At 43.5% G+C, this 25,651-nt stretch overlaps 1 protein-coding gene across 3 annotated transcripts in view; it reads left to right on the plus strand.

Moving 5' to 3' along the window:
• The window catches only part of RAB4A (RAB4A, member RAS oncogene family), a 211,344-nt gene that overhangs the window by 48,492 nt on the left and 137,201 nt on the right, over positions 1-25,651 (plus strand). For 2 of the 3 annotated variants that reach the window (XM_033938150.1, XM_033938149.1), the window contains one exon: positions 16,665-16,779. The exons of the other annotated variant lie outside the window; for it this stretch is intronic. In XM_033938150.1, the coding sequence (XP_033794041.1) occupies positions 16,665-16,779 (115 nt within the window). The remainder of the gene's footprint in view (positions 1-16,664; positions 16,780-25,651) is intronic. 3 annotated transcript variants of the gene reach the window in all.

Consider the following 25,651-nt stretch of genomic DNA (forward strand, 5'->3'; position numbering starts at 1 on the left):
ATGATGATAGCTCCAAAAATATTATACCCTCTTAATATGTTACCAATCTTATTTTCCCAGTCGTTTTATAAAAAAATAGACCAACTACTGACCAAATTTCTTTGGAACAATAAGACTCCCAGAATAGCATTAAGTAGATTAAAGTTACCCAAATGCGAAGGTGGCATTAACTTTCCTAATTTTTTGGAATACCACTATGCCTTTTTACTCAGACAAGGTGCTAAATGGATTCTACACAACACTACCGGGATACCTGTTAATAATTGGATTTCACTTGATGTGGAGACATATAGATGGACGTCACTTTCATCGCTGGCTTTCGTTTCCTCTGCAGGATTTTTGACCCACAAAGACTATGTGTTGGAAGCTACTAAGACTGCCATACTCACAGTGGATAACCTTCTGCCACATAAATGGAACAATTCACTTCATATCCCAATTTGGAATAATCCCCTTATACAAATTCAGAATACTACAATAAATTGGAAAACCTGGAAATTGGCAGGTATACAAACCTTAGGACATCTATATGATGGAAGCAATTGGATACCTTACGATATACTAAGAACACGATATTGTCTTCCTCCGTCTACGTTCTTTCAGTGGCTACAACTCAAACACGCTTTTCATGACTTTATACATAATAGAACAGATAAATGGGAGGATCCTGATCTTCATAGTTATTGCACAACATTTACCTTTAAAAAAAAAGAAGCTTCTAACTGGTATAAACTGTTTCAATTACATAGATTGCCTTCTCACCACTCCACCCAAATTAAATGGCGAGAGGAATTAGGGATATCCATAGTTATTATTATTATTATTATTAGGTTCTTATATCCCTAATAATAATAGTTGAAGAAGATTGGACTCAAATGTGGTCTATGATTTACAAGATGACTAGTTCGGCTGCATTATATCAGTCCTTTTACTTTTTGATTTATCGAGCCTTTTGGACACCAAGTAAACTATCAAAATTACAAAAAGAACAGATGAATGGGTTATGTTGGTCCTGCAAACTCTCCATAGGGACGTTAAAACATATGATCTATGATTGTCCTCTATTGCATAGTTATTGGTGCTCGGTGTGGTCTCAAATTTGTTCTTTCTTAGAAATTAAGGAACAATTATCATATTCAAAATTACTTATAAGTTTAACTAGTTCACACATGCTAATACCTATTGATAAAGTTCCATTACTTCAATTTCTACTCTTAGTTGCACTACGCATTGTATTCACTAACTGGAAAGACTTCTCTAATGTATCACACACTGAATGGTGGAACACTGTATGTCTTTATGCCAAGTACGAAAGAGTGGCAGCTACCCGGAGGGGTTCCCTATCTAGATTTGAAAAAATGTGGGCATCGTTACTTACATTTACGGAATATAGGATGTGAGTTGTGTGCTGCTGTGGCCCCTGTGAGCCCAACGAACTTAACAATTATAAAGAGCTTGATGTTGCATTGCTGATGATGACAATTCTGCTGTAACCACTGCGATGCTATGATTATAATGTTGAAGTGTTGTTTATTACTCCTCAACATAGCTTATGAGCTAAGATTGTACAACATTATACGTTGATTTTATTGACCGTTCACCTCCACGTCTGACCAGTACTTTTGGTTCTGGTTTTGTTGATTGTTCCTGTTACTTCACCTTTGTACTTTTTTTTTTATATGTATTGCATCATGACATGAATGCTATTACATATGCTTTCTTTCTCACTGTCAGAGTTACTGGCATTCATGTCTATGGATGTACATCTTCAAATACTAATAAAGATGATTGAACTTAAAAAAAAAATGCTTCAGGTACTTTTAATGCACCAGATTAGGGATTTCTAGTTCAACATGAATATGAGTCTTGACTAACAGGTATTTACCCTCCTTTTCTGCAAATTCTATGGAGAGCCTAATTTACATATTCTTTAGCTTCTCCTCCTCTTACTCTGAGCTACATTAGATTTCCTTAATCTTGCTCTCTACAGCAAAGTTGTAGGAGCTTCTCTGTTCTGTTCATGTTTATTTTGTTTATTTTTCGGGTTTTTCTCTTGTAAGCAAGGCTTTTGGTGCTGCTAAGGTGCTTGGCTCTCCTGAGACATCTCTGGCTGCGAGAAGATACAGACTTTCAGGGCAGAAATCTGTAGCCCTCGGGCACCTGCTTTGCATGATTCCTGTGTGGCTGGCCTGCATTAACAGTCCAGAGGTATTGTCCTTAGTGGGCTTGAGCATGCAGGCTGCATTCCTTCCCCCCCCCCAACCAAAAAGTCGTGCGGTTTCTGGTGAGGGTCTGAGGGTCTGGTCCCTCGAAGAGACTGGATGGCAGTCCAGAAAACCAAACTGGTTTTTCTTTGTCAGGGTTGTCTGGGGCAGAAATCTTCTCATACTTCTGACTAAAGGTTCTCTGGAAATAGCTCCCACCAGCATCCAGCATGACACAAGTAAGTAAGGCTGTTAACAGCCTATGGGAAAATCGTGGGGGGAGGGGGGTGTCTCCTTAAGTTACTTTTAGAGGTTTGTGAGGCTAGGAACAGGGTCCCTCGCCTCTTAAAAATCCCTTCCCTGAATTTTTGTTGTTTCATTTTTGCCTTCACAGGAATAGGCGGTTGAGAAATCTTTTAAATAAATACCGGTAAATAAATAAATTTTAGGTACTAAAATTGCTATTGTGGCAGTTATCTTGGATTTCCTGATTTGATTTTAAAAGCTTTACTGCTTCAAAACCTCTCTTTAAAAAAAAAAAAAATAATAATTAAAAAGGGCACAGATTGACGCCTCGGATGGAGATCCTTTGAATTCATGCCAAATTTGCGGCAGATGCCTGTTCAAACGGCGTCATTGTTCTACATGCAATGCGGCACATGAGAGGGAGTGGGAGTTTGTTTTCACCCCTTCTCATGCATCTGTGGGGATTGGAGCCCATATGGAACATTTTCTGGGCCAGAAATTTTGGCTGAAGCTGAAAAACGGAGAGTTTAAGTCCCCAATGAAGCTCGGCTGAGTGCCAGTGGACAAACCCCAGCAGACACCACGGGAGGTCCTTCCAGATCCCTCCGGGAAACCTAGGCAGTGCTTCACTCCCGAATTCATACATTTGATGTATGAAGCTTTTTTAAGCTACTGAAGTCAGCCTGGCACCTTGGCGGGGAAGAGGAGGGGGGGGGGCTCAGTGAGAATGGTGCCTGGGCTTCTTCCCACAAAGGGTGTGGGATTCCCTAGTCTAAGCCATGCTCAAGTGTCAAGGATCCAGGCTGCACAGGATTCGGATAAGGATGGTAAAGTCCATGCGTCTGCTTTCTCAGTTTGGGGTCCTCCTTGCTTGGAGATTCAGCATCTCAGTTTGGTAGACTAGACCAGTGTTCTTGAACTACCAGTCCATGGACCGGTGCCGGTCCACAGAAAATTCCTGTTGGTTCGCGCAGGGTCAGTGAGATCAATCCGCAGAAAATTCCTGCCGGTCTGTGCAGGGCATTGTTAACAAGATGAATAGAAGGGAATATAATTCAATAAATGAATGAAATGATTAAACAATCAACTCTAACAGTATTAATAACTAAATCAGGGCCATGATAGTATTTAATAAATCAAATCTGAATTAATAAATTCTGAAAGTGTCTTCATAAAAATTAATGTTAAGTCACAATCCTTATTGAGTGTTTAAAGAAAATAGTGGTGGACATATCATAAATTATACATATTTCAGTCTTTGGAACCTCTTATGAACTATACCATTACAAGTTCCTGTCTTGTATATTGTTGTAATCATCTATGTCCACCATCCCTACCTAAGAAATAATTGATCTACTTAATTTTATTCCCTATGATTATTATTATCACTAACTTGGGCAGACTGGATGGTTGGGCAGACTGGATGGACCATTCGGGTCTTTATCTGCCATCATCTACTATGTTACTACTATGTTACTTTATTATTATGATGTATACTTTTGAGGAAATAAAATGGTCAACGCGTTTATTGAAAAATACTTAAACTATTAATTCATTTTGATGTACTAAATTCATATTATGTTAAAATTCAATAAATTCATAACGTTGGAAAACTTCTAAAGTACGTGAGCCTAGAGAACCTTAAGGTATAAAAGACTCAATTGATTATCATATGTAAAGAAAAATATGTACATATAAATATATGTGAGAAATTAATGTGCATGTGCCTAAGGCATACATGTACCTAAAACATCTTAATAATGTGAATAAATTATGTGCAAAAAAAGCTAACATTAAAAGGAAGGCAACACTTAAATAACAAACTGGCTTGGCGCTCAAACAATTTTTATAGAGAACAATGTACAGGGCAGGCAAGAGCCTCCAACAGTAGCTTCCTCCCCTCCGAGCAGCTCTCAGTACATGCCTGCAGCAGCGATTCACTTAGGCAGCTTTGGGGCTTTTGCTTAGTCGTGGCCCGCCTCTGATGATGCAACTTCCTCTTTCCTCAGAGGTGGTGCGACCTATCAAAGGACCCAAGGCTGCCTAAGTGAATTGTTGCTGGGAAGGGAGTGGAGGGAAGGGGAGGAAGCCACTGTTGGAGGCTGGGAAGCTGCTGGATAAAGGGAGGGAGGGAAATGGAAGGGAAGAGAGTTACTGTTGGATAGGGGAGGAGGGAAGGGAGAAGGGGTACTGCTGGACAGGAGAGGAGGAAAAAAGGAAGGCAGGGCGATTGAGGAAGGGGAGAGACAGGAATGAGAAAGTAGAGAGAGATTGATGCTGGGAAGGGGGTCAGCAGAAAAATAAGGAAAGAGGGACAAAGATGCTAGATCTGGTGTAGGAGAGATAAAAATGAAGAGATCAGTGAAGCTGGATTGAATCATGTAAAAAGGAGAGAGGGGATGCAGGCTGGATGGAAAGTGGAGAGGGGCATAGAACGAAGGCAGATACCATATGGAAGGGGGAGATGCTGGAAGGAAGAGAGTGAAAAGAAGATGAAAGCAGAAACCAGAGACTACAAAAGGTAGAAAAAATAATTTTATTTCTATTTTGTGATTAGAATATATCAGATTTGAAATGTGCATTCTACTAGAGCTGGTGTTAGACATAACTGGCGACTGCAAAGCCCAGGCAGTGCTTCTTTAGCTTCCAGCTGGCTTAGGGCTATTTCTGACAAGGGGGCAGTTGCCCTAGTTACAATCCCCTAACACTGTTCTGTCATGTGTGACTGCAGTATTCTGTTAGCATATTTCTGTGTAGCATTCTGTAATAATTTGGTTTATTCAGTTTTCTTGATAGTAGAGGGGATTTATGTAAAGGAGAGGGGAGACAGGGGTTTTGTTGATCCTTGCTCTGTATTATTTGTATTTATAAAATGACAATTGTACAGAATATTGTTTCATTTTATACTTTAATAAAATATGTTCAATATAAAATCATAACTTTTTGAGGCTTGTGCAAATGGGATCAGTTGGTTTGCAGGGACCTAGCTCGTGGGACGGGGTGGAGACAGGGTTTTTTTATTTCAGTATTTCAGTTTGCCGGTCCACAAAATAATTCTTTTATTTCCATTGGTCCATAGGTGTAAAAAGGTTGAAGAACACGAGGCTGGACCACATTTAGATGGCAGATCTTGGAGAGGATTCAATGGTGCACAGGTTGTTCAAGTCATCTGTTCTGCAGGGAATCATTACAGGAACCTTCCAGAAATTAAAGCTGGAGCCATCCCAGACCTCTGCCACAAAGTGCTCACTCAGGAGCAGCACAAGGGCGCAGGTGACATGCTTCTCTCGAATTAAGACATTACCAGGATGTTAACTGGCCACTTGGAGGTCCCTGAGGGACCCCTGAGAGTAGCCAAGTCTATGACAAAGCTCTGCCAAATGGATGCCAAGTTCCAGCAGTTGTTTAATACGCCAAAGGTGGATTCCCCAGTGGTGCAAGTTACTAAACGTACTTCCCTTTCCAGTGAAGGTAGAGTGGTTCTGAAGGACTCTCATGACCACAGATTGGACATTGTCATTAAGAGACAATTTGAGGCATGGCGCTAGGCCTTAAAGGGCAGCAACGACGTTGTCACCCGAGCATACCATTCAAAGCTCAGCCAGGCAGGAGGCCCGGATGACAGCAGTGGCCCACAGTTCCTTCTGGCAGGGGTTGACCTTTTTAGGGTCTTGAATAAGATCTTGGCATACGCCATCTCTGCCCGCAGAATCCTCTGGATCAGGCAGTGGTTTCTTTGGCAAAGATCTTGACAATCTGATAGCCAGTGTGGCAGATCATAAGCAAAAGTCCTTATCAAACAGCAGACCACAGGCCCCACGATAGTCCAGTCAGGGACATTTTCATGGAGCAAGGTGTTTTCAACAGTACTTTGGGAGCGTCAGCTTCCCAGAGACTATTTCAAGGCCCAAGACAGAGGTTTGGGAGCACTAGGCACTCCCAGATATCCAGATCCCACTCCACTGCAGCCCAAAAAAAAGCAGCAATGATGCCAGGCCTGTAGCCCCTTCCTCCTCAAGTGGAGGGCAGAATGTCAGAGTTTTCACATGTGTGGATGCTGATCTCTTCAGATTGCTGGGTGTCATTCCAGATGGGTACAAGATAGAATTCTTTCAACTAACCTCTTCCAGACCTCTTCGTAAATTCTTCTGTGGGGAAAACCTGACAAAGCAACTAGAGTTCTGGCAACAATATAGAGGCTGTACTAGAAAGCGAATAGAACCTGGGCAGATAATTTAATTTATCATGCCCAAAAGAGACTCAGATGACTGGAGACTGATCCTGAATCTGAAGTAAGTCAATGCATTCCTCAAGATCCCCCACTTCTACATGGAAACAATCTGGTCAGTCATTACATCGGTGATACCGGGGGAATTCCTTGCCTCCCAAGATCTGACTGAGGCTTATTAGCATCTTTCCATCTTCCTAGTTCTAAGAAAGTTTGTGAGGTTCCATGTACTAGAACATCATTTCCAGTTCTCTGCTCTTCTGTTTGGACTAGCTACAACACCACGCACCTTCATCAACATAATAGTTGTGATAGTGGTGCACCTCTGCAAGACAGGAATACAGGTGCATTCTTGACTGGATGATTGGCTAATAAAGGCAGTCTAAGCAGAGGTAAAAGCAGTAGTGGCTGAAATGGTCCAGCTTCTGCAGAGGCTAGGCTGGGCGGTACTCTTCAGAAAGAATCACTTGACTCCGATATAGTCCTTGGAATACCTGGGAATTCTGTTCATTACAGAATTTCTTACGGAAGTACGCAAAGCAAAGTTCAGCTGCCTGATTCTGGCAATAAAGGACAAGCCAGCTCTGACGGCATGGCATTATCTGGGGTCCATGCTGGCAAGAGCAAATTTACGCTGTCTACAGGAGACATTGCTCTCCTGATGGTCCCCGCAATTGAATGCATTGGACTTAGTGCTTCCTTGGATAAACACAGCTCTTCACAGCCTGAACTGGTGGCTGGAGCCATAGTCCGTATCCCGAGAATGCCTCTGTGTATATCCACGTGAGATGCCAGACTCTTCGGCTAGGGAGCCCATTACCAAGGGCACCCATTTCAAGGCCAGTGGTGACACTCACAGAGGAGTTAGTCAATCAACTGCTTGGTGCTGAGAGCAATCAGGTTAGCTCTACAAGTAATGGAGAGGGAAAAGGAATGGAGACTTGTATATTGCCTTTTTGTGGCTTTGGCATTTCAAAGGTAACATTCAAAGCTGTGGACACTGGAGGATTACGTGACTTGCCTAGGATCACAAGGAGCAGCTCTACCAGTGAACCACACCTTCCCCCTTGGAGGGCAAGGAAGAAGTCAGTGTCTTCTCAGACAATGCCACAGCAGTAGCCTATGTGAACTGGCAGAGCAGCACCAGGAGAGCACTGCTGAGATTGGAGGCTCAAAATCTGTTCTGATGGGCTGAGGCCCATCTATTGACTTTCTCAGTGGCACATGTAGCAGAAATGGACAATGTGCAAGCGGATTTCCTGAGTCGTCAGATACTGGATTTAGGAAAGTGGTCTCTGTCTCAGTAGGCCTTTGACAACATTGTACATTGCTGGGAGTAATCAATGTTCAATCTCATGGCATCAATCAGCAACAAGAAGGCCACTCAGTTCTTCAGTTGAAGATAGAAGCCATAAAGCAACAGCCTGAATGCTGTGGTCCAGCCCTGGCCTCCAATAGAGTAGCTGTTTGTTCCCCCCCCCCTCATGGCTGATGATAAGAAGAGTCCTCCAAAGGATAAGGTCCCATAAGGGGTGAGTAATTCTGGTTGCCCTGGACCAGGTGGCAGTAGTATGCAGCCCTGGACCAGGTGGCAGTAGTATGCAGACCTGGTGCGTCTACAGTGGACCAAGGGGCTCAGGCTTCCCTGTCATCCAGGATTCCTTTCACAAGGCCCAGTTGCCCTGGAGGATCCAGACCACTTTACAACTTGACTCTTGATTACAAAGCCTTAGTGTGCAAAGGCTATTCATACTTGGTGATAACCAACCTGCTAAGAAGCAGTCCACTTTGGCAGCATATGCAAAGACTTGGAAGTGTTTCTACAGCTGGTGCAGTCAGAGCAACACAAATCGCCATGGTCTTAGCCTTTCTTCAGGAGGGGCTCGATAAAAGCCTTTCAGTGGGTTCACTTAAGGTACAAATAGTAGGTTTTTCCTGCTTTAGAAGACAGACAAAACCAGTGAACCTTGACTTCTCATCCAGATGTGTCCAGATTTTTAAAGGAAGAGTTGCATCTTCACTCCCTTGTGCACCAGCCCTTTCTGTCCTAGAATCTTAATCTCGTCCTGCGGGTACCAGCTCATGCTCCGTATGAGTCCTTGGACTTAACAGTTAAGACTGTTTTAGTGACTGTGATTTCAGCCAGAAGGGTATCAGAATTACAGTCTCTGTTCTGCAGGGAACCCTTCCTCAAGATTCAAGAGATTGGTGTCTCACTTCGAATAGACTTCTTTCTTACTAAAGGTAGTTTCCAGCTTTCACGTAAATCAGGAAGTTTCAAGTTTATTATTGATTTGATATACTGCCTATCATAAAGTCTAAGCGTTTTACAAAGTATAATAATAATTATCCCAGGACAAGCAGGCAGCATATTCTCAACATATGGGTGACGTCATCCACGGAGCCCCGATGAGGACAGCTTCACAAGCAGACTTGCTTGAAGAACTTTTAGAAAGTTTGCGACTGCCGCACCACGCATGAGCGAATGCTTTCCCGCCTAAAGTAGGGCGAGCGTCTCCTCAGCATCTCCTCAGTTCTAAGTTTTCTGCAGAGCTGAGAAGCCCTCGTTTCAAGGCTCTGCGCGAGAGTTCTACTCGTGCCTTCTCTCACCACAGCTCGTGTTTTCTCTTTACAGGGTTGCTGGGTTTATTTGGAAGAACTGGGTATTCCTAATCCTCCTAGGGATTCATTAAAATTGCCTATGAATGGCATTCTCACTCAAACTTTCAAAAGAAATCTTGATACACCATATTCTGTTACTGCTGTCCCAGCAAAACTGGGATCTCGATATAAAATGATCCACTGTAAGGGATTTGAAAAGTCTCAACTATCCCATCAATCCCTTCTCGTTGTGTGGCGCGGTGGTTGAAGCTACAGCCTCAGCACCCTGGGGTTGTGGGTTCAAATACCGCACTGCTCCTTGTGACCCTGGGCAAGTCACTTAATCCTCCATAGCCCCAGGTACATTAGATAGATTGTGAGCCCACCGGGACAGACAGGGGAAATGCTTGAGTACCTGATTGTAAAACTGCTTAGATAACATTGATAGGCGGTATATAAAATCCTAATAAACTTGAAAAGAACCAATCCAGCCAAAGTCTGTGCCACCCAGCCGAGAGGGAAGGACCATGGACAAGTTTGGCCATCGGCTGTATCAAAATTCTATGATGACAAATAGAATTTTAAACTACAACTTTGTCTTTACATCATATCTCAAATATTGGGTCATTGCTATGCCCAATTTCTTCAAGTACATCCCAGAACATCACCTGTCGGAGTTCCAGCATATGCATTCTACTCTAGGTCAACTTCGCATGCATATAGTCCAGGCTGCATAAGACGCTTTTGAGATGTCATCCAGGGTCACTGCTTTCTTTTTGGCGATGCGCCATCTAGCCTGGCTCCACACAATGGATATGGACCCGAATCTACAAGATCGCCTGGCCAACATCCCATGCCAGGGCAATGAGTTCTTTGATGACTCTGTTGAGGCAGCTACAAAGCGCTTATCTGAGCATGAGAAGTCGTTTGCCTCCATCATCAGACCAAAGCTGAAGCCTTCCACCTCTAAGGGTTATAGGCTTCCTCCATCATACCAGAGGCATTATCCTCAGAAGGCAGCACCTTATTCAAGGCCGCCTCCTAAGAAACCACAGCAGCAGCAACAGCAGTGTAAACAGACTTCTGCTGCTTTTTGATCATCTAACACAGAGCATAACCTTAATCGATTTGCCTCTGTCCTCTCTTTTTCCCACAGGGGGTCATCGCCATCATTTTTATCAAAGATGGGAACTCATTACATCCAACATCTGGGACCTCACAATCATAAGGGAAGGTTACTCTCTTCACTTCATCAGGTTCCACCAGATCTTCCCCCTAGAGAGTATCCTTCCAATCTGTCCCAGACCACCCTTCTTCAGGAAGCTCAAGCTCTGCTTCATCTCCGTGCCATCGAGGAGATTCCTTTGGAACAGCAGAGCGCAGGGTTTTACTCCTGTTACTTCCTTGTCCTGAAGAAGAAGAGGGATCTACAACCTATCCTGTATCTCAAAGCTCTCAACAAATTTCTTGTCAGAGAAAAATTTTGGATGCTTACTCTAGCATCCTTGTATTCCCTTCTAGATCACAATGATTGGTTATGTTCTCTGGATCTCAAAGAGGCTTACTTTCACATTCCCATTCATCCAGACTCTCACAAGTTCCTCAGATTTCGGGTGGAAAATTCGGCCAGGCATCATCTCCCAGGGTTTTCACCAAGTGCCTAGTTGTGGTGGCAGCAGCTCTGCGCAGCCATGGTCTCCAGGTTTTTCCCTGCTTGGACGACTGGCTCATCAAAGATGCAGCATCTCAGCGGGTTATTGTAGTGACCCAACGGACTATTTGGTTCTTCCAACAATTGGGGTTTGAAATCAACTTTCCAAAATCCCAGCTACAGCCCTCTCAAAACCTACAGTTCATCAGAGCTGTACTGGACACTGTGCACCTCAGAGCATTCCTTACGCAACAACATCAGGATGCTCTCATTCACCTTTGCCTCAAAGTGTCATCCCTCACTTCACTCTCAGTAAGACACATGATGGTTCTACTTGGTGACATGGCCTTTTCAGTTCACGTGACTCCTTTTGTCAGACTTTACCTCAAGAGTTCCTCAGTGGACTCTGGCATCTCAGTAGGACGCAGGCTTCCGATCGTTCAGTCAGTCTCTCCACTGGTGGATGCTCTCTTACAAACTCTCCAGAGGTTGACTGCTTCACCACAGATTCCTCGATCTATGCTTGAGGAGCTTATCTCAATGGTCTCCGTACTCAAGAACATTAGTCCAGCACAGATCGTCGGAGCCACATAAATTTGTTAGAACTTAGAGCGATCTTCAAAGCTCTTAAAGCTTTTCAACATCTTCTTCACGATCAAGTAGTCCTCATTTCATACAGACAATCAAATCGCCATGTACTATGTCAACAAATAGGGAGGAACAGGATCCCTCCTTCTTTGCCAGGAAGATCAGAAGGCTTGGAATTGGGCAATTCTTCACAATGTCTTTCTGAAAGCAGTCTACATTCAAGAAGAGAAAAACTGTCTGGTGGACAAATTGAGTCGTCTTCTACAACCTCACGAATGGACACTCAGTTCATTGCCTCTCTATCACATTTTTTCTCAGTGGGGAACTCCTCAAATAGATCTCTTTGCATCTCCCCACAACAACCTACTGACTCAGTTTTGCTCCAGGATCTACTCTCCTCAGTGTGGAGGCAGATGCGTTTCTTCTGGAATGGACAAGCAAATTCCTGTATGCGTTTCCACCATTCCCTCTCATTCTCAAGCCACTTGTCAAACACGAACATACCACCATGATTCTCATAGCTCCTCAGTGGCCCAGACAACCTTGGTTCTCCCTTCTACTTCAACTCAGCAGCGTGGAGCCACTACTTCTACCAATTTTTCCATCTGTGCTTACACAGAGTCAGGGTTCTCTACTTCATCCCAACCTGCAATCTCTGCACCTGACAGCTTGGTACCTTTCAACATAACTGCCAATCTACAGTTCTCTCAATCTGTCAAGGACATTTTAGAGGCTTCCAGGAAGCCGACCACTAGGCAATGTTACAACCAGAAATGGACTAGGTTTTCTGCTTAGTGCACCAGTCATCACAAGGAGCCTCAATCTACCTCGTCTTCAGTTTTGGATTACCTGTTGCATTTATCTCAATCAGGCCTTAAATCAACATCCATTCGAGTCCATGTCAGTGCAATTGCTGCTTTCCATCAGCCTATATAAGAGAAACCCCTCTCTGCTCATCCTGTGGTTTCCAGATTCATGAAAGGACTTTTCAATGTCAAGCCACCTCTCAGACTGCCTCAAGTGGTTTGGGATCTCAATTTTGTTCTTGCTCAGTTGATCAAGCCTCCATTTGAACCAATGTCTTCGAGAGCCATGATGAAAAAATGAATCAAGAAAAAGATGGGCAAAGTCATAATGGTGGAACAAGCATGGTCCCTACTGAAAAATACTATCACGGAAGCTCAAAGCCTCTACATTCCGCGGATGTCCAAAGTAAAGAAAACCAAAGGCAAAAGAGAGCCGGCGTGGCTTACCAAAGAGGTGAAGGAAACCATAAATGAAAAAAGGACTCCTTTAAGATGTGGAAACGCACGAAAACATCTGAAGCTTAGAACAAACATAGAGATGATCAGAAAAAATGTCACAAGGCAGTGAGGGTTGCCAAAAAGGTCTACGAGGAGAAAATAGCAAAAATTTCAAGCCCTCTTTTAGATACATAAAAGGGAAAAAACCCGCACAGGACCACTGGATGACCTGGGAGGAAAAGGGTGCATCAAGGATGACAAACAAATTGTAGACAGACTGAATTCCTTCTTTGCGTCTGTCTTTACAAAGGAAGACACTGCAACAATATCTGACACAGTGAAAGTGTTCAAGAGAGTCGTACAGGACAGCCTCACCACAGTAGAAGTGGGCTTGGACCACATTTACCACCAGATCAACAAACTTAAAAGTGATAAATCTCCTGGATCAGACGGAATTCATCTGAGAGTCCTAAAAGAACTGAAATTTGAAATCGGAGAACTATTGCAAAAACTTGCCAACCTGTCAATCAAAACAGGACAGATACCGGACGACTGGAAGATAGCGAACGTCACGCCGATATTTAAAAAAGGATCGAGAGGAATGCCAGATAACTACAGACCTGTGAGTCTCACATCTGTCCCTGGAAAGATGGTTGAGGCACTGATCAAAGATAGCATAGTCCGGCACCTAGACACACATGACCTGATGAGAGCCAGTCAACATGGGTTCAGGAAAGGGAAATCATGTTTGACGAACCTACTTCAATTTTTTGAGAGAGTGAACAGACAAATTGATAGTGGAGATCCAGTGGATATTGTATACTTGGACTTTCAGAAAGCGTTCAACAAGGTTCCACATGTAAGACTTCTCAGGAAATTACAAGGCCATGGAATAGAGGGAGATATACTAAGATGGATAGGCAAATGGCTAGAGAACAGAAAACAGAGAGTGGGCATAAATGGGAAGTTCTCAGAATGGGAAAAAGTGACTAGCGGTGTACCCCAGGGCTTGGTATTTGGACCCACCTTATTTAATATTTTCATAAATGACCTGGAAGAAGGAACATCCAGTGAAATCATCAAGTTTGCAGACGACACAAAGCTATGCCAGGCAATCAGATCGCAGAAGGACAGCAAGGAACTCCAAAGCTCTCTACTGAAGAAATATATGTAGGGCAGCCACAGGATCTCGTCTCCACACTTTTACAAGTTTTACAGGGTGGATGTAGCAGCCAAAAGTAGGGTTACCAAATTTTATGTGCTGAGACTGGAGTCGGTGCAGAGAATGGCCACCCGGATGGTCTCGGGACTCAAGGATCTCCCGTATGAAGAACGGTTAGACAAATTACAGCTATACTCGCTCGAGGAGCGCAGAGAGAGGGGAGACATGATCGAGACGTTCAAGTATCTCACGGGCCGCGTCGAGGCAGAGGAAAACATCTTCTTTTTCAAGGGACCTGCGGCAACAAGAGGGCATCTGTGGAAAATCAGGGGCGGGAAACTACGAGGTGACACCAGGAAATTCTTTTTCACTGAAAGGGTGGTTGATCGCTGGAATGGTCTTCCACTGCAGGTGATTGAGGCCAGCAGCGTGCCTGACTAAGGCCAAATGGGATCGACACATGGGATCTATTCACAAGGCAAAGGTAGGGGAGGGTCATTAGGGTGGGCAGACTAGATTGGCCGTGGCCCTTAACTGCCGTCTATTTCTATGTTTCTATGTTTCTAAAAGCCAGACCCATAGACCCGCCCCCAAACACACCCAGTTCCACCCATCCCCGCCCCTTTACACCCATGTCATACCCCAGCCTCTCCCCTAGCCCTGCCTCCTCAGCCTGCTCATTGCAGTCGGGAGGACATCTGCGCAAGCACGGATGTGATGCAATGACATCACGCGTGTGCGGATGCCCCTCCTGACACAATCTGCTTTTCAAAACCAGGATAAAGTGCCGGGTTTTGAAAAGCCATCCAGACGCCCAGACATGGCTTCTAAAAAGAGAATATGTCTGGGTAAATCCGGACGTCTGGTAACCCTAGCCAGAAGGGATAAAGAGTTTGGTTTTGCAGTACTGGCAGCAGGTTCACTTGTCGTCATCCCCCCACCCCCGCCTCCCAGGCAATGGGGACTGCTTTGGTATGTTCCATTGGTCAAAATTGATATTCCTTTTGCACTAGAATGGAAGATTAGGTTCTTACCTTTGCTAATCTTTCTTGTAAACAGTAGTGCTGCCCGAGTCAGGGAAAAAATTTTAATTCTATTCAGCCTATTGAATCAATTTTTTTGATTTGATTCAATTTTCCTGCCCAATTGGGTGTGTGTTGGGTTTTTCCAAACATCCTAGCTGGTTTATTTTGTAGCCTCTTCATCCATCCCACCCTCTTTGCCCTCTCCTACCCACACTGGTACTGTGATGTAAACAAAATAAACAAAAATGACTTTTCCTCTCTCATATTTGCTAACACCAGCTCTGGCAGGATACACATTTCAAATCTTGCATATTGTAATCATAAAACAAAATAAAGTTATTTTTTTTACCTTTTATTGTCTGGTCAATCAAAATTATGTTGGTCCCAGGTTCTGGTTTCTGTTTGTCTTCTGTTAACTCACTTGCCAGGATCTCCTGCCCATTTGACATTTTCTCCTTTCTTTGTGCTCACCATCCATCCTCCCTTGCTATCCTCCCTTTCCATTTCCCTTCCCTCCCCTGGGGGTCTGGCACCTCTTCTTTTTTTTTTTTTTGTCTCCATCCCCACAGTCCAGCATTTCTCTAATGACCACTCCCCCCATCCAGTATTTCTATTCCCCCTCCCTCCACACCATCCCTTGGGTTCAATTTCTCTCCCTTTTTCCTCCCTCCCTCCATTCCATTCCCCACTATCTCTCTCCCTCTCATTTGTTTTAAGACTCATTTCTTCCCCTTCTCCCCCACCCTCAGTCCGGTTTATGCCCCTCTCTTTGGATCCCCTCCCTCTAAGTACTTCTAATAACTACGCCAGGGTCCCATCCCCCCCCCCCCCCGAAGGACGGCATGTTTCTCCCTTCTCCCCACCATCATCCGGCTTCCCCCTGGCCTCCCAGTCTTACTTTCAAAACTAATTACAGCCTGCGGAGGATCACTGGTAATGTAATGTAATGTAATGTAATTTATTTCTTATATACCGCTACATCCGTTAGGTTCTAAGCGGTTTACAGAAAATATACATTAAGATTAGAAATAAGAAAGTATGTCCTGTTTTGGTCTGGGATGGACCACGGCAGAGGGAATGTGCAGCGGAGGCCAACAGCAGCCTGCTAGAATCACTAAATCACTGGGGATCCTCTGCAGGCTGTAATTAGTTTTGAAAGTAAGACCGGGAGGCCAGGGGGAAGCTGGACAATGGTGGGGAGAAGGGAAAACATGCTGGCCTTTAGGGAATCCCCCTAAAATCACGAAGCCGAGGGTACCTACAGCCCTGGCGCCTATGCAGCGCTTCCCGACTGACACCTCCCCCCCCCCCCCACACACACACCTTGTGAGCTCTGACATCGGGCCTCCTAAAGCCAGGAGCATTAGTGGCAGTGGACGGCCAGCAAGAGGCAGCGCTTAGGACAGGCTTTCTAAAATAAGACTGTATAACAGAATGTTTTGGGTGATTTTCTTATTTGAGACATCTTGGTAATGGATCAAAACAATGGGTGCTATGTTGAAGTTGAATGGGAATTCATTATTACACGTTTCTGAATCCCAGCGTTTGCTGCTGCTCCTCTCCCCCAACAACAACAAAAACAAATCAGGATTGAGCTTTGCTGAAAATGGAATGTAGTTTTTTGTTTGGTTTTTTTATATCTTCACATCAGCTGCTTTTTAAGACTATAAGTTTATAAAACATTAAAACCTGTATTTTTATTTTTTTTGTTGTAGTCAAAGATGATTCTAATCACACTATAGGAGTGGAATTTGGCTCAAAAATAATAAATGTAGGTGGCAAATATGTAAAGCTACAGATCTGGGACACAGCAGGACAAGAAAGATTCAGGTACATTTATTTGTTTTCATTTTCTGATTCTCTTTCATATTCATTGTAGATTAGAAAACTAGTTTCAGAGCATTTTGTAACATGCACTTTAGAAATGGTCATTTGATTTAAAAAATATATTTAAAATATGTAATTCCCACCCTTCCTTGTGTGATGGTACTGGCATCTCCCTTTGCCCCATGCCTTGGCATGATCTTTCCTTCCTCTTCAGAACTCGGAAATCGATCTTTATTCAAGTAGAAGTTAAAAGCATTAAAGTATCATCTAAATATCCTATTTTGTTCTCATTTGTATTTTGTTGCTGAGAAGATATTATCTTTTTTTTTTTTTTATTTATGCTTTTGAATACATTTACAATATCCAATAATTCAAGGAAAAAAAGAAAAATCTCTCAAAACAATTCATAATCATTCATTCATACAAAATTCTTTTTAAGCCCACATTATGGGGAAACATTTTACAATTTCTAAACAAACAAGTTTAAAGGAAAAGATTAAGGACAAAAATTCTCAGTTCGTCCTAGCGAACCTTGAATCATTCCTTACTAATAGGGATTCTAATTTCTCTTCTTATTCTCTACAGATGAAACAAAATCATTTCTGTTCTCTCGCTACTAAAAATTGCTGTAATTGTATGGGGTCCAAAAAACATACTCAATATCTTGCAACTTAACCAAACATTTACAAGGAAATTTCAGGTAAAAAGATGCCTCTAGAGCCAAAACTCTAGCATTTAACTTCAAAAATTATTTTCTTCTAAATTGAGTTGTTCTAGAGACATCCGGAAAAATCTTAACCAAATCTCCACAAAATTTCATTAACCTATTTTTAAAGTAAAGTTTCATTAATAACATCTTATCTATTTCACTCATGCATGTTATCACCAGGGTGGACCAACTCTGAATCACATTCTGAGTATCTTCCAAAAACTCAGTCAAATTTACTTCAGTAGTGACCAGATAGTTCACCTCCTGGGCAGATTCTATTTTTTTTGGAGGAATATAATAGTAATTATTTATTGGAAAATTCTCAGCATTAGTCAATCCCAATACTTCTTTTAAAAACTTCCTTAATAGAATTTCAGGTGACAATAAATGAGTTATTGGGAAATTGACTAAGCGTAGATTTTTCCCTCTATTCATATTTTCCATAGATTCTATTTTAGCATTTATCACCATAGAATCTTTAACAGCAGATACCGAAACAGCTTGAAGTGTATTACATTGAATCTCCATAACATTTAATCATTTATCCAAACAAATTAAATTGGAATCCACATTTTCTAATTTATGAGAAACTGACTGAGAAAAGTCCCCCATTTGTCTCATCATTGTCCTGAGAAACCCTTCAACTCGAGAAATTCCTAACCATAAGTCTTTAAGGGTAATATCTTGTGTTTCCTCCGTTAGTGGATTTTCCTCCACTCCAACTAAAAAAATCAGTGGTTTAGGTATTTAAGTATAAACTAATTTATTAATGTGGGTGGAGGATAACACTTGTCCATTGGAATTAGTAGAGTTTATATTCCTACTATCACTAGATACTGGGTGAAGGGGAGGAGTCCGTACGAGGGGACTCATTGAAGCTCTGACAAAGAGGAATCAATATTTAATGATGCTACTGAGGGATTTTCAGATAGTAATAGCAAATGCCTGTCCATGGGGCCAGATACAGCAGGTGTTGAACTTTTTGGTTTAATTTTTCTTTTCCCCATATTCAGATCAGAAAATCAAAAGTACAGTAATTATAAAAGTAAATAACCAACTTGAATTCCAGCTCCCCGGCTCCTTGTGTCTCCTCGTGTCTCCCAAGGGGCCTGGCGTACTTTAAAGTATTGGAGACGGACCCGGTGAGGTCAGGGGTCCGTCTCTGTCGATGCCTGCGGGCGGGTGCAAGGAAACGCCGAACCGCTGCTGCAGGAGACCAGGGAACACTCAAAAAGCCTCCTCAGATATTATCTTGATAAGCCCCATATCAGTAAAATATAGCATGAACAGAACAGTGGACTCAGAAAATTTTATTTATTTATTTATTTGCTTCAATTTCTATCCCATCCTCCAGGAGCTCAGAATGTCAGAACGAGGTATAAAAGGACATTCACAATATATTACAATACATTGCAAAGACGTTTTATAACTCAAAGTATAGTACTAAAGATGCATACGAGATACTTAGAAAGAAAAACTGGAGTAAATATGTTAAAAGGAGCAGAGTAATGAAATCAATATTCTGAGAGATCTATTATTGCTGCTTTAATGATGCACACATTTTTAAAATAGTAATTATTGGAATTTCTTTAGCTGCCATTTTTCTATAACAATGAGTTAGTTACTTTTAGGATGAATGAGAATAGAAGAGTTAATAATGTATCACAAAGAACATTGAGCATTGGGAGAGAGCAAACATAATTAAGAACATAAGCATTGCCCCTGCCGGGTCAAACCAGGGGTCCATCGCGCCCAGCAGTCCACTCCCGTGGCGGCCCCTCAGGTCCATGACTTGTAAGTGCTCCTTACCTAAGATGTTTATACCCTATTTATTTAATATCCTGTAAGTAACCCTCTATCTGTACCCTGCTATCCCCTTCTCTTTCAGGAAGTCATCCAGTCCCTTTTTGAACTCCAATAATGTACTGTGTCCTATCACCTTTCCTGGAAGTGCATTCAAGGTGTCCACCACCCTCTGAGTGAAGAAGAACTTCCTAGCGTTCGTTTTGAATCTGTCACCTCTCAATTTTTCTAGATGACCTCTTGGTTTTGTTGTCCCCACCAGTCTGAAGAATCTGTCCCTTTCCACCTTCTCTATGTCTTTCATGATTTTATAAGTCTCTATCATGTCCCCTCTAAGTCTCCGCTTTTCCAGGGTAAAGAGCCCCAGCTTGTCCAACCTTTCGGCATATGAAAGGTTCTCCATGCCCTTTATCATCCTTGTTGCTCTCTTCTGGACCATCTCAAGTATCGCCATATCCTTCTTAAGGTACGGTGACCAGTATTGGACGCAGTACTCCAGGTGCGGGCGCACCATCGCTCGATACAGCAGCAGGATAACTTCCTTCGTTCTGGTAGTGAAACCTTTTTTGATAATGCCAAACATTCTGTTTACTTTCTTTGAGGCCGCTGCACATTGTGCCGCCGGCTTCATTTTTTTATCCACCAATACCCCCAGGTCTTTTTCTAGGTTGCCTTTCCCCATCGTATAGCTATACATGGGGTTCCTTTTCCCTATGTGCAAGACCTTACATTTCTCTACATTGAAGCTCATATGCCATCTATTTGCCCACTCACTCAGTTTGTTCAGGTCTTTCTACAGTTCTTTGCTTTCCTCAACAGTTCTGACCCTGCTGGAGAGTTTTGTGTCGTCCACGAATTTGATAACTTCGCATTTCGTCCCCGTTTCCAGGTCATTGATGAATATATTGAACAGCAACAGTCCCAGGACTGACCCCTGTGGGACACCACTCGTGACCCCTTTCCAGTCAGAGTAGTGTCCCTTTACTCTTACCCTCTGCTTCCTGTCCGCCAGCCAATTTTTGATCTATCTGTGCATGTCCCCTCCTACTCCGTGGCTCCACAGTTTCTTCAGTAGGCGCTCATGGGGTACCTTGTCGAAGGCTTTCTGGAAATCCAGATATACGATGTCTATGGGGGTCACCTTTGTCCAATTGTTCGCTTATCCCCTCAAAGAAGTGCAGTAGGTTCGTTTGGCATGATCTTCCTTTACAGAAACCATGCTGGCTTGTTCTCATCAGGTTATTTTTTTCTATATGCTCATTGATACTTTCCTAGATCAGTGATTCGGCCATCTTCCCCGGAACTGAGGTCAAGCTCACCGGTCTGTAGTTCCCCGGGTCGCCTCTCGCTCCTTTTTCGAAGATAGGTGTAACATTTACTATCTTCCAGTCCTCCGGGATTACCCCTGTTCTCAAGGATAGGTTGCAAATATGCCGCAGTAACTCCGCTGTTTCATCTCTGAGCTCTTTCAGTATTCTCGGGTGGAATCCATCTGGGCCTGGAGATTTGTCAGTTTTTAATCTATCTATCTGCCTGAGTACGTCTTTGAGGCTTACCTCCATGCATGATAATTTTCCCTCTTGACCCCCCTTGAAGATTCTTTCCAGTTCCGGCACGTTGGATGTGTCTTCTTTTGTAAAGACCGACGAGAAGAACATGTTTAGTCTATCAGCCACCTCTTTTTCCTTCTTCACCACTCCCTTCTTGTTCCCCTCATCCAGAGGTCCCACCTCCTCCCTTGCCGGCTGCTTTCCTTTCACATATTGGAAGAATGGTTTAAAATTTTGTGCTTCCTTGGCTAGTTTCTCTTCGTATTCTTTCTTGGCTTTTCTGACCACTCGGTGACCTTCTTTTTGATGCTTCCTGTACTCTTTTCAAGTGTTTAATATATTGCCATTTAATGTCCAAAGGCATAGTAAATTGGTTTACAACATTATATAAACAGGAAAAGTACAGAGCAAACACCTGAGTAAGAGAGGGAAATGGGGAAGAGAGCCTGCAAAAGAGGCAGAGGAAAAAAGGATAGTGAAGTCAGAAGATCTATAAAGGCAGTATGAAGAAATTACTGAGGGGAAGATTCTGAAAACTTTAACATGGTTGCTAAACCAGTTCCAGCTGGTTTAGTATTCATGTATTTTAGTGGCAGATTATCAAAACAGACTTACCGTGGCCTTTTCCGAGCTTCCTAGCAGTCTCCGACTGTGCCATGAAAATGTATTACAACAAGGTCATTAATATTTAAATGAGCACTCCGGGCAATTCTCTATTATCGCCAGGTGATTCCCTAACCTTGCTGTCCTATATTTGCGATCTAAATTTTCCAGCAGGTCTGAGCTGTTGTAACCTTATTTTCTGGACAGTGCCTGAGCACTGATTGACTCAGGCATTGACAGGAAAGTAAAGCTTGACAGCTGCCATCAAGCAAACCCCCCCCCCATCAAGCAACTCCCCTCTCGCTGTGCCGTTAAGCAACCCCCCACCCAGCAGCAGAAGGTAAGTCCACTTCCTCCTGCCGCCATTGTGTCCTCGATGAACCCCCGGTCCTCCATCCCCCACTCCTCCTACCTTGTTTATGAAGGCTGGTCAGAGGGATGCCTACTCCTTCTGGCTCTAATTGGCCTAGATGCCTAAGGCCTCTCCCATCAGAGCCTTAGGCCCCACCCCGGTGCATCTCAGGATGCACTGTGGAGGGGAAGACCCGCCATTTTGAAGAAGCAATTTTGCTGGTCAGAGGGAGTAGGCATCCCTCTATCTGTCCTTCGTAAACAAGGTAAGGGGGCGAGGGGGTCATTGAGGCCACGGCGGTGGTGGGAGAGAGTGGGCATCCCTCCTGCTACCGAGAGAGGTTGCTTAGCAGCGGCAGGAGGAAGTAGGCATCCCTCCGACTGCCATGGGGTGTCGGGGGTGGGGAGGTTGCTTAACGGATAAGGCAGGAGGGAGTGGGCATTCTCCTGCAGCACATGCAAATTTAGCAATTCTCCGTGAACCACATTTGCATGCGTATTTTTAAAAAATTTACTCGCCTTTTTTAAATTGTTACAATAGCAGCTGCAACAGTGGCCCATCAGATTTTACTGTGAACATTTGAGAATCTTCCCCTCATTGACCAGTCGGAACAGCTATGTATTTTTGAGTATAAGGAAAGAACTGTTGGAGGAGAAGAGTTCAAAGGGATGCCGCTAAGTAGGAAAAGTCAGTGTCCCTGAACAAATCCAGAGAAAGGCAAGAGGGAAGGTGTTAGCGAAGAGTACAGCCTGAGAGGAGCAATGAGTGTGACTGACAATAGAGAGAGGCTAGATATTGGGGAATACCAGTGAAGAATACCCAGCATATTTAAAATTATAAAATAGCTATTCAGTCAGCTAAATGAAAATTCTGTTCTTCACAAATAATCGTTTAGATCAAATAAAATTGTTTAAGCTCTTTCACTCATTGACAACTGTTCCACTGGAACAAAATATGCAGGAATCATGTTCGAATAAGATTGTGAAAATAAGAGATCCCAGGACAAGCAGGCAGCCTATTCTCAACATGTGGGTGATGTCATCCATGGAGCCCCGATGCGGACAGCTTCACAAGCTGATTTGTTTGCAGAACTTAGAAAGTTCGCGACTGCCGCACCGCGCATGCGCGAGTTCCTTCCCGCCCACGCAAGGGCACGCGTCTCCTCAGTTCTCAGTTTTCCGCGGAGCCAAGAAGTCTTGTTTTCGATGCTCTACGCTAGTTCTAAACTTCATGCTTTCTCTCACCGCGGTTTGTGTTTTGTTATTTTTCAGGTTCGCTGTGTGTTTATGCGCGTTTTTCATTTAAAAAAAAAAAAAATAATAATAAAGACTTTAATTATATTTCTTTTGTCACGGCGGGGCCTGCTTTGCGGCCTCCGCCAGCGGGTTTTGATTTTGCTGGGCCATCTTTCTGTCTATGTCCAGATCGGTCACAGGCTTCAAGAAGTATAGCCGTTGCCAGAGCGCGATCTCCCTCATTGACCCACATAGGTGGTGTATTCAGTGTTTGGGCCCGACCATCACCCAGAGTCATGTACTCGCTGTGCTACCCTTTAGCCTTGAGCCCGCAAGCGTCGTTGAGTTCAGGTGGAGAAACTCTTTAGCAGTATGGATCCCCTTGCTCCGGTCTTGACCTCACATCCGGTCAAGCTTAAGAGTAAATCTGCTAAGTCTTCTCCTGATGAGACGCTTGCCTCGCTGCCTCCCTCAGGTCAGGTGCCAGCAGTGGTTCTCAAGCTATCTAAGAAGCATGTCTCCAAGTCGAAGAGTCGTTCTTCCTCGGAGACTGTTGCTGTACCAAAAGTGCCAGATCCTCCAGTCTCGTTTGGAGGCTCTGATCCAGACCATTTTGGATTGTCAGTTGGGCAATATCCTTGCCAAACATACTTTTGCCTCGAATATGATTCCTGCAGTCCAGCCTGAGCACTCAGCAGTAACACCTGGAGTTGAGTCCTTGGCTGAGCCTCAAGAGGATTCCACACTCTGTATGCATAGAGTCGATTCTTTGCGAGTATCTCGTCAGGAGCATAAGCACGCTATTCAAGGAGCCAAGTCCTTGTCAGTGCCTTGAGATGCCTCGACACTAGGAGCTCAATCTCATGTGGTGTCTCGATCTCCAGCCTCCAGCCCTCGTTCCTCACATAAGGCATCACCCTTCCCGAGGCATAGGGCAAAGACTCCTCGACTTTTCAGCAAGACCTGCCTGGTTCGAGGCACAGTTCTCCACACCAGTTGAGGCATCCATCGAGGCACCAGATCCTCTTCTCGAGACACACCTCGTCTCTCTACACCTTGAGGCTATTTGAGGCTTTCTACTCCGAAGTCGAGGACACCTCCATCTGCTTTTCCTGCAAGGGATTCTTCTCCCAGTGAGTCGTCTATACCTGCATATTCAGGTCTCGGGTGTGAGTACTCCAGGGAAGCTTCACCCTCATTCTCTGCTCTTTGAGGCACTTTGAGGTCACCTTCCCCTCGAGGTCAGCCTACCTTGGAACAAATATCCTTCTCTTCTTTCCTAAGTCAAATGAGTAAGGAACTCAAGATTACCTTAGACTCTGATTACAAATACACTACTGAGTATTTAGAAGAAATGGATATGTCTCAACTTCCTGCGGAGTCTCTTAAAATACCCATTAATAGACTTCTTTCTCAAACTTTCAAGAGGAACCTTGAAACACCTTATTCCATTCCTTCTGTACCAAGCAAGCTGGAATCCCGTTACAGAATGGTCCATTGCAAGGGCTTCGAGAAGTCTCAATTATCACATCAATCCCTTCTCGTGGAGTCCTCTCTGAAACGGATCAACCCTTCCAAGGTTTATGCCACTGTTTCTCGTGGAAGAGAGGGCAGGACCATAGACAAGTTTGGTCGCCATTTGTATCAGAATTCTCTGATGGCAACTAGAGTTCTGAATTACAATTTCATCTTCATTTCTTATTTAAAGCATTTGGTTGACACACTGCCTGCATATTTGAAATATGTTCCTCAACACCATCTTACAGGTTTTCAGAATACCATTACTATTCTGAATCAACTCTGCATGCATATTCCAGGTTTACACTCTTCCCTCCCTAATGTTCTTTCTATTTATGGTTCTCCTTTGTACTTTAAAGCATTGAATTGTAGTTCTGTTCCTTTTTACCTTGTGTATTGATTGGTCTGTAAGTCTATTTGTCTAACCCATTATTTTAAATTTTAAATGGAATGTCTAAATATATGCGCTTATTTTTTATTAATGTTATATCTCACTTAGTAAAACTAAATAAGCGATTCATCAAATTAAAATAAAACTTGAAACTTGAACTTGAAACTTCAGTCTTCCTATGATGCATTTGAGCTTTCTTCGAGGGTCACCACCTCAGTGGCCATGTGCTGGCTTACCTGGCTTCGCACTGTTGACATGGACTCTAATCTACAGGATCACCTCGCCAACATTCCTTGTCAAGGCATTAACTTGTTTAATGACTCCATCGAGGAGGCCACTAAGAAGTTGTCAGCATGAGAAGTCATTTGCTTCCATCGTTCAACCTAAGCCTAAGTCTTTCACCTCTAAGGGCTTCAGGCCTCTTCCTTCTTACCAGCGGCGTTTCCCACAGAGGGCAGCTCCTTATACCAGAGCGCCTCCTAAGAAACGATCACAGAAACAGAGGCAGCAGAAACCTCAGACTCCTGCTGCTCCTAAGGCCTCTTAACCTTTTTGACCATCTAATTAAGAGCATAACCTCCATCATTCTACCTCTGTCCTTTCCCCTTCCCTTTGGAGGTCATCTCCATTATTTTTACCAACGATGGGAGATCAATACATCAGACCTCTGGGTGCTGTCCAACATCAGGGAAGGATACTCTCTTCATTTCATTC

Source organism: Geotrypetes seraphini, chromosome 3 (genome assembly GCF_902459505.1).
Source record: "Geotrypetes seraphini chromosome 3, aGeoSer1.1, whole genome shotgun sequence".
Classification (NCBI taxonomy): domain Eukaryota; kingdom Metazoa; phylum Chordata; class Amphibia; order Gymnophiona; family Dermophiidae; genus Geotrypetes; species Geotrypetes seraphini.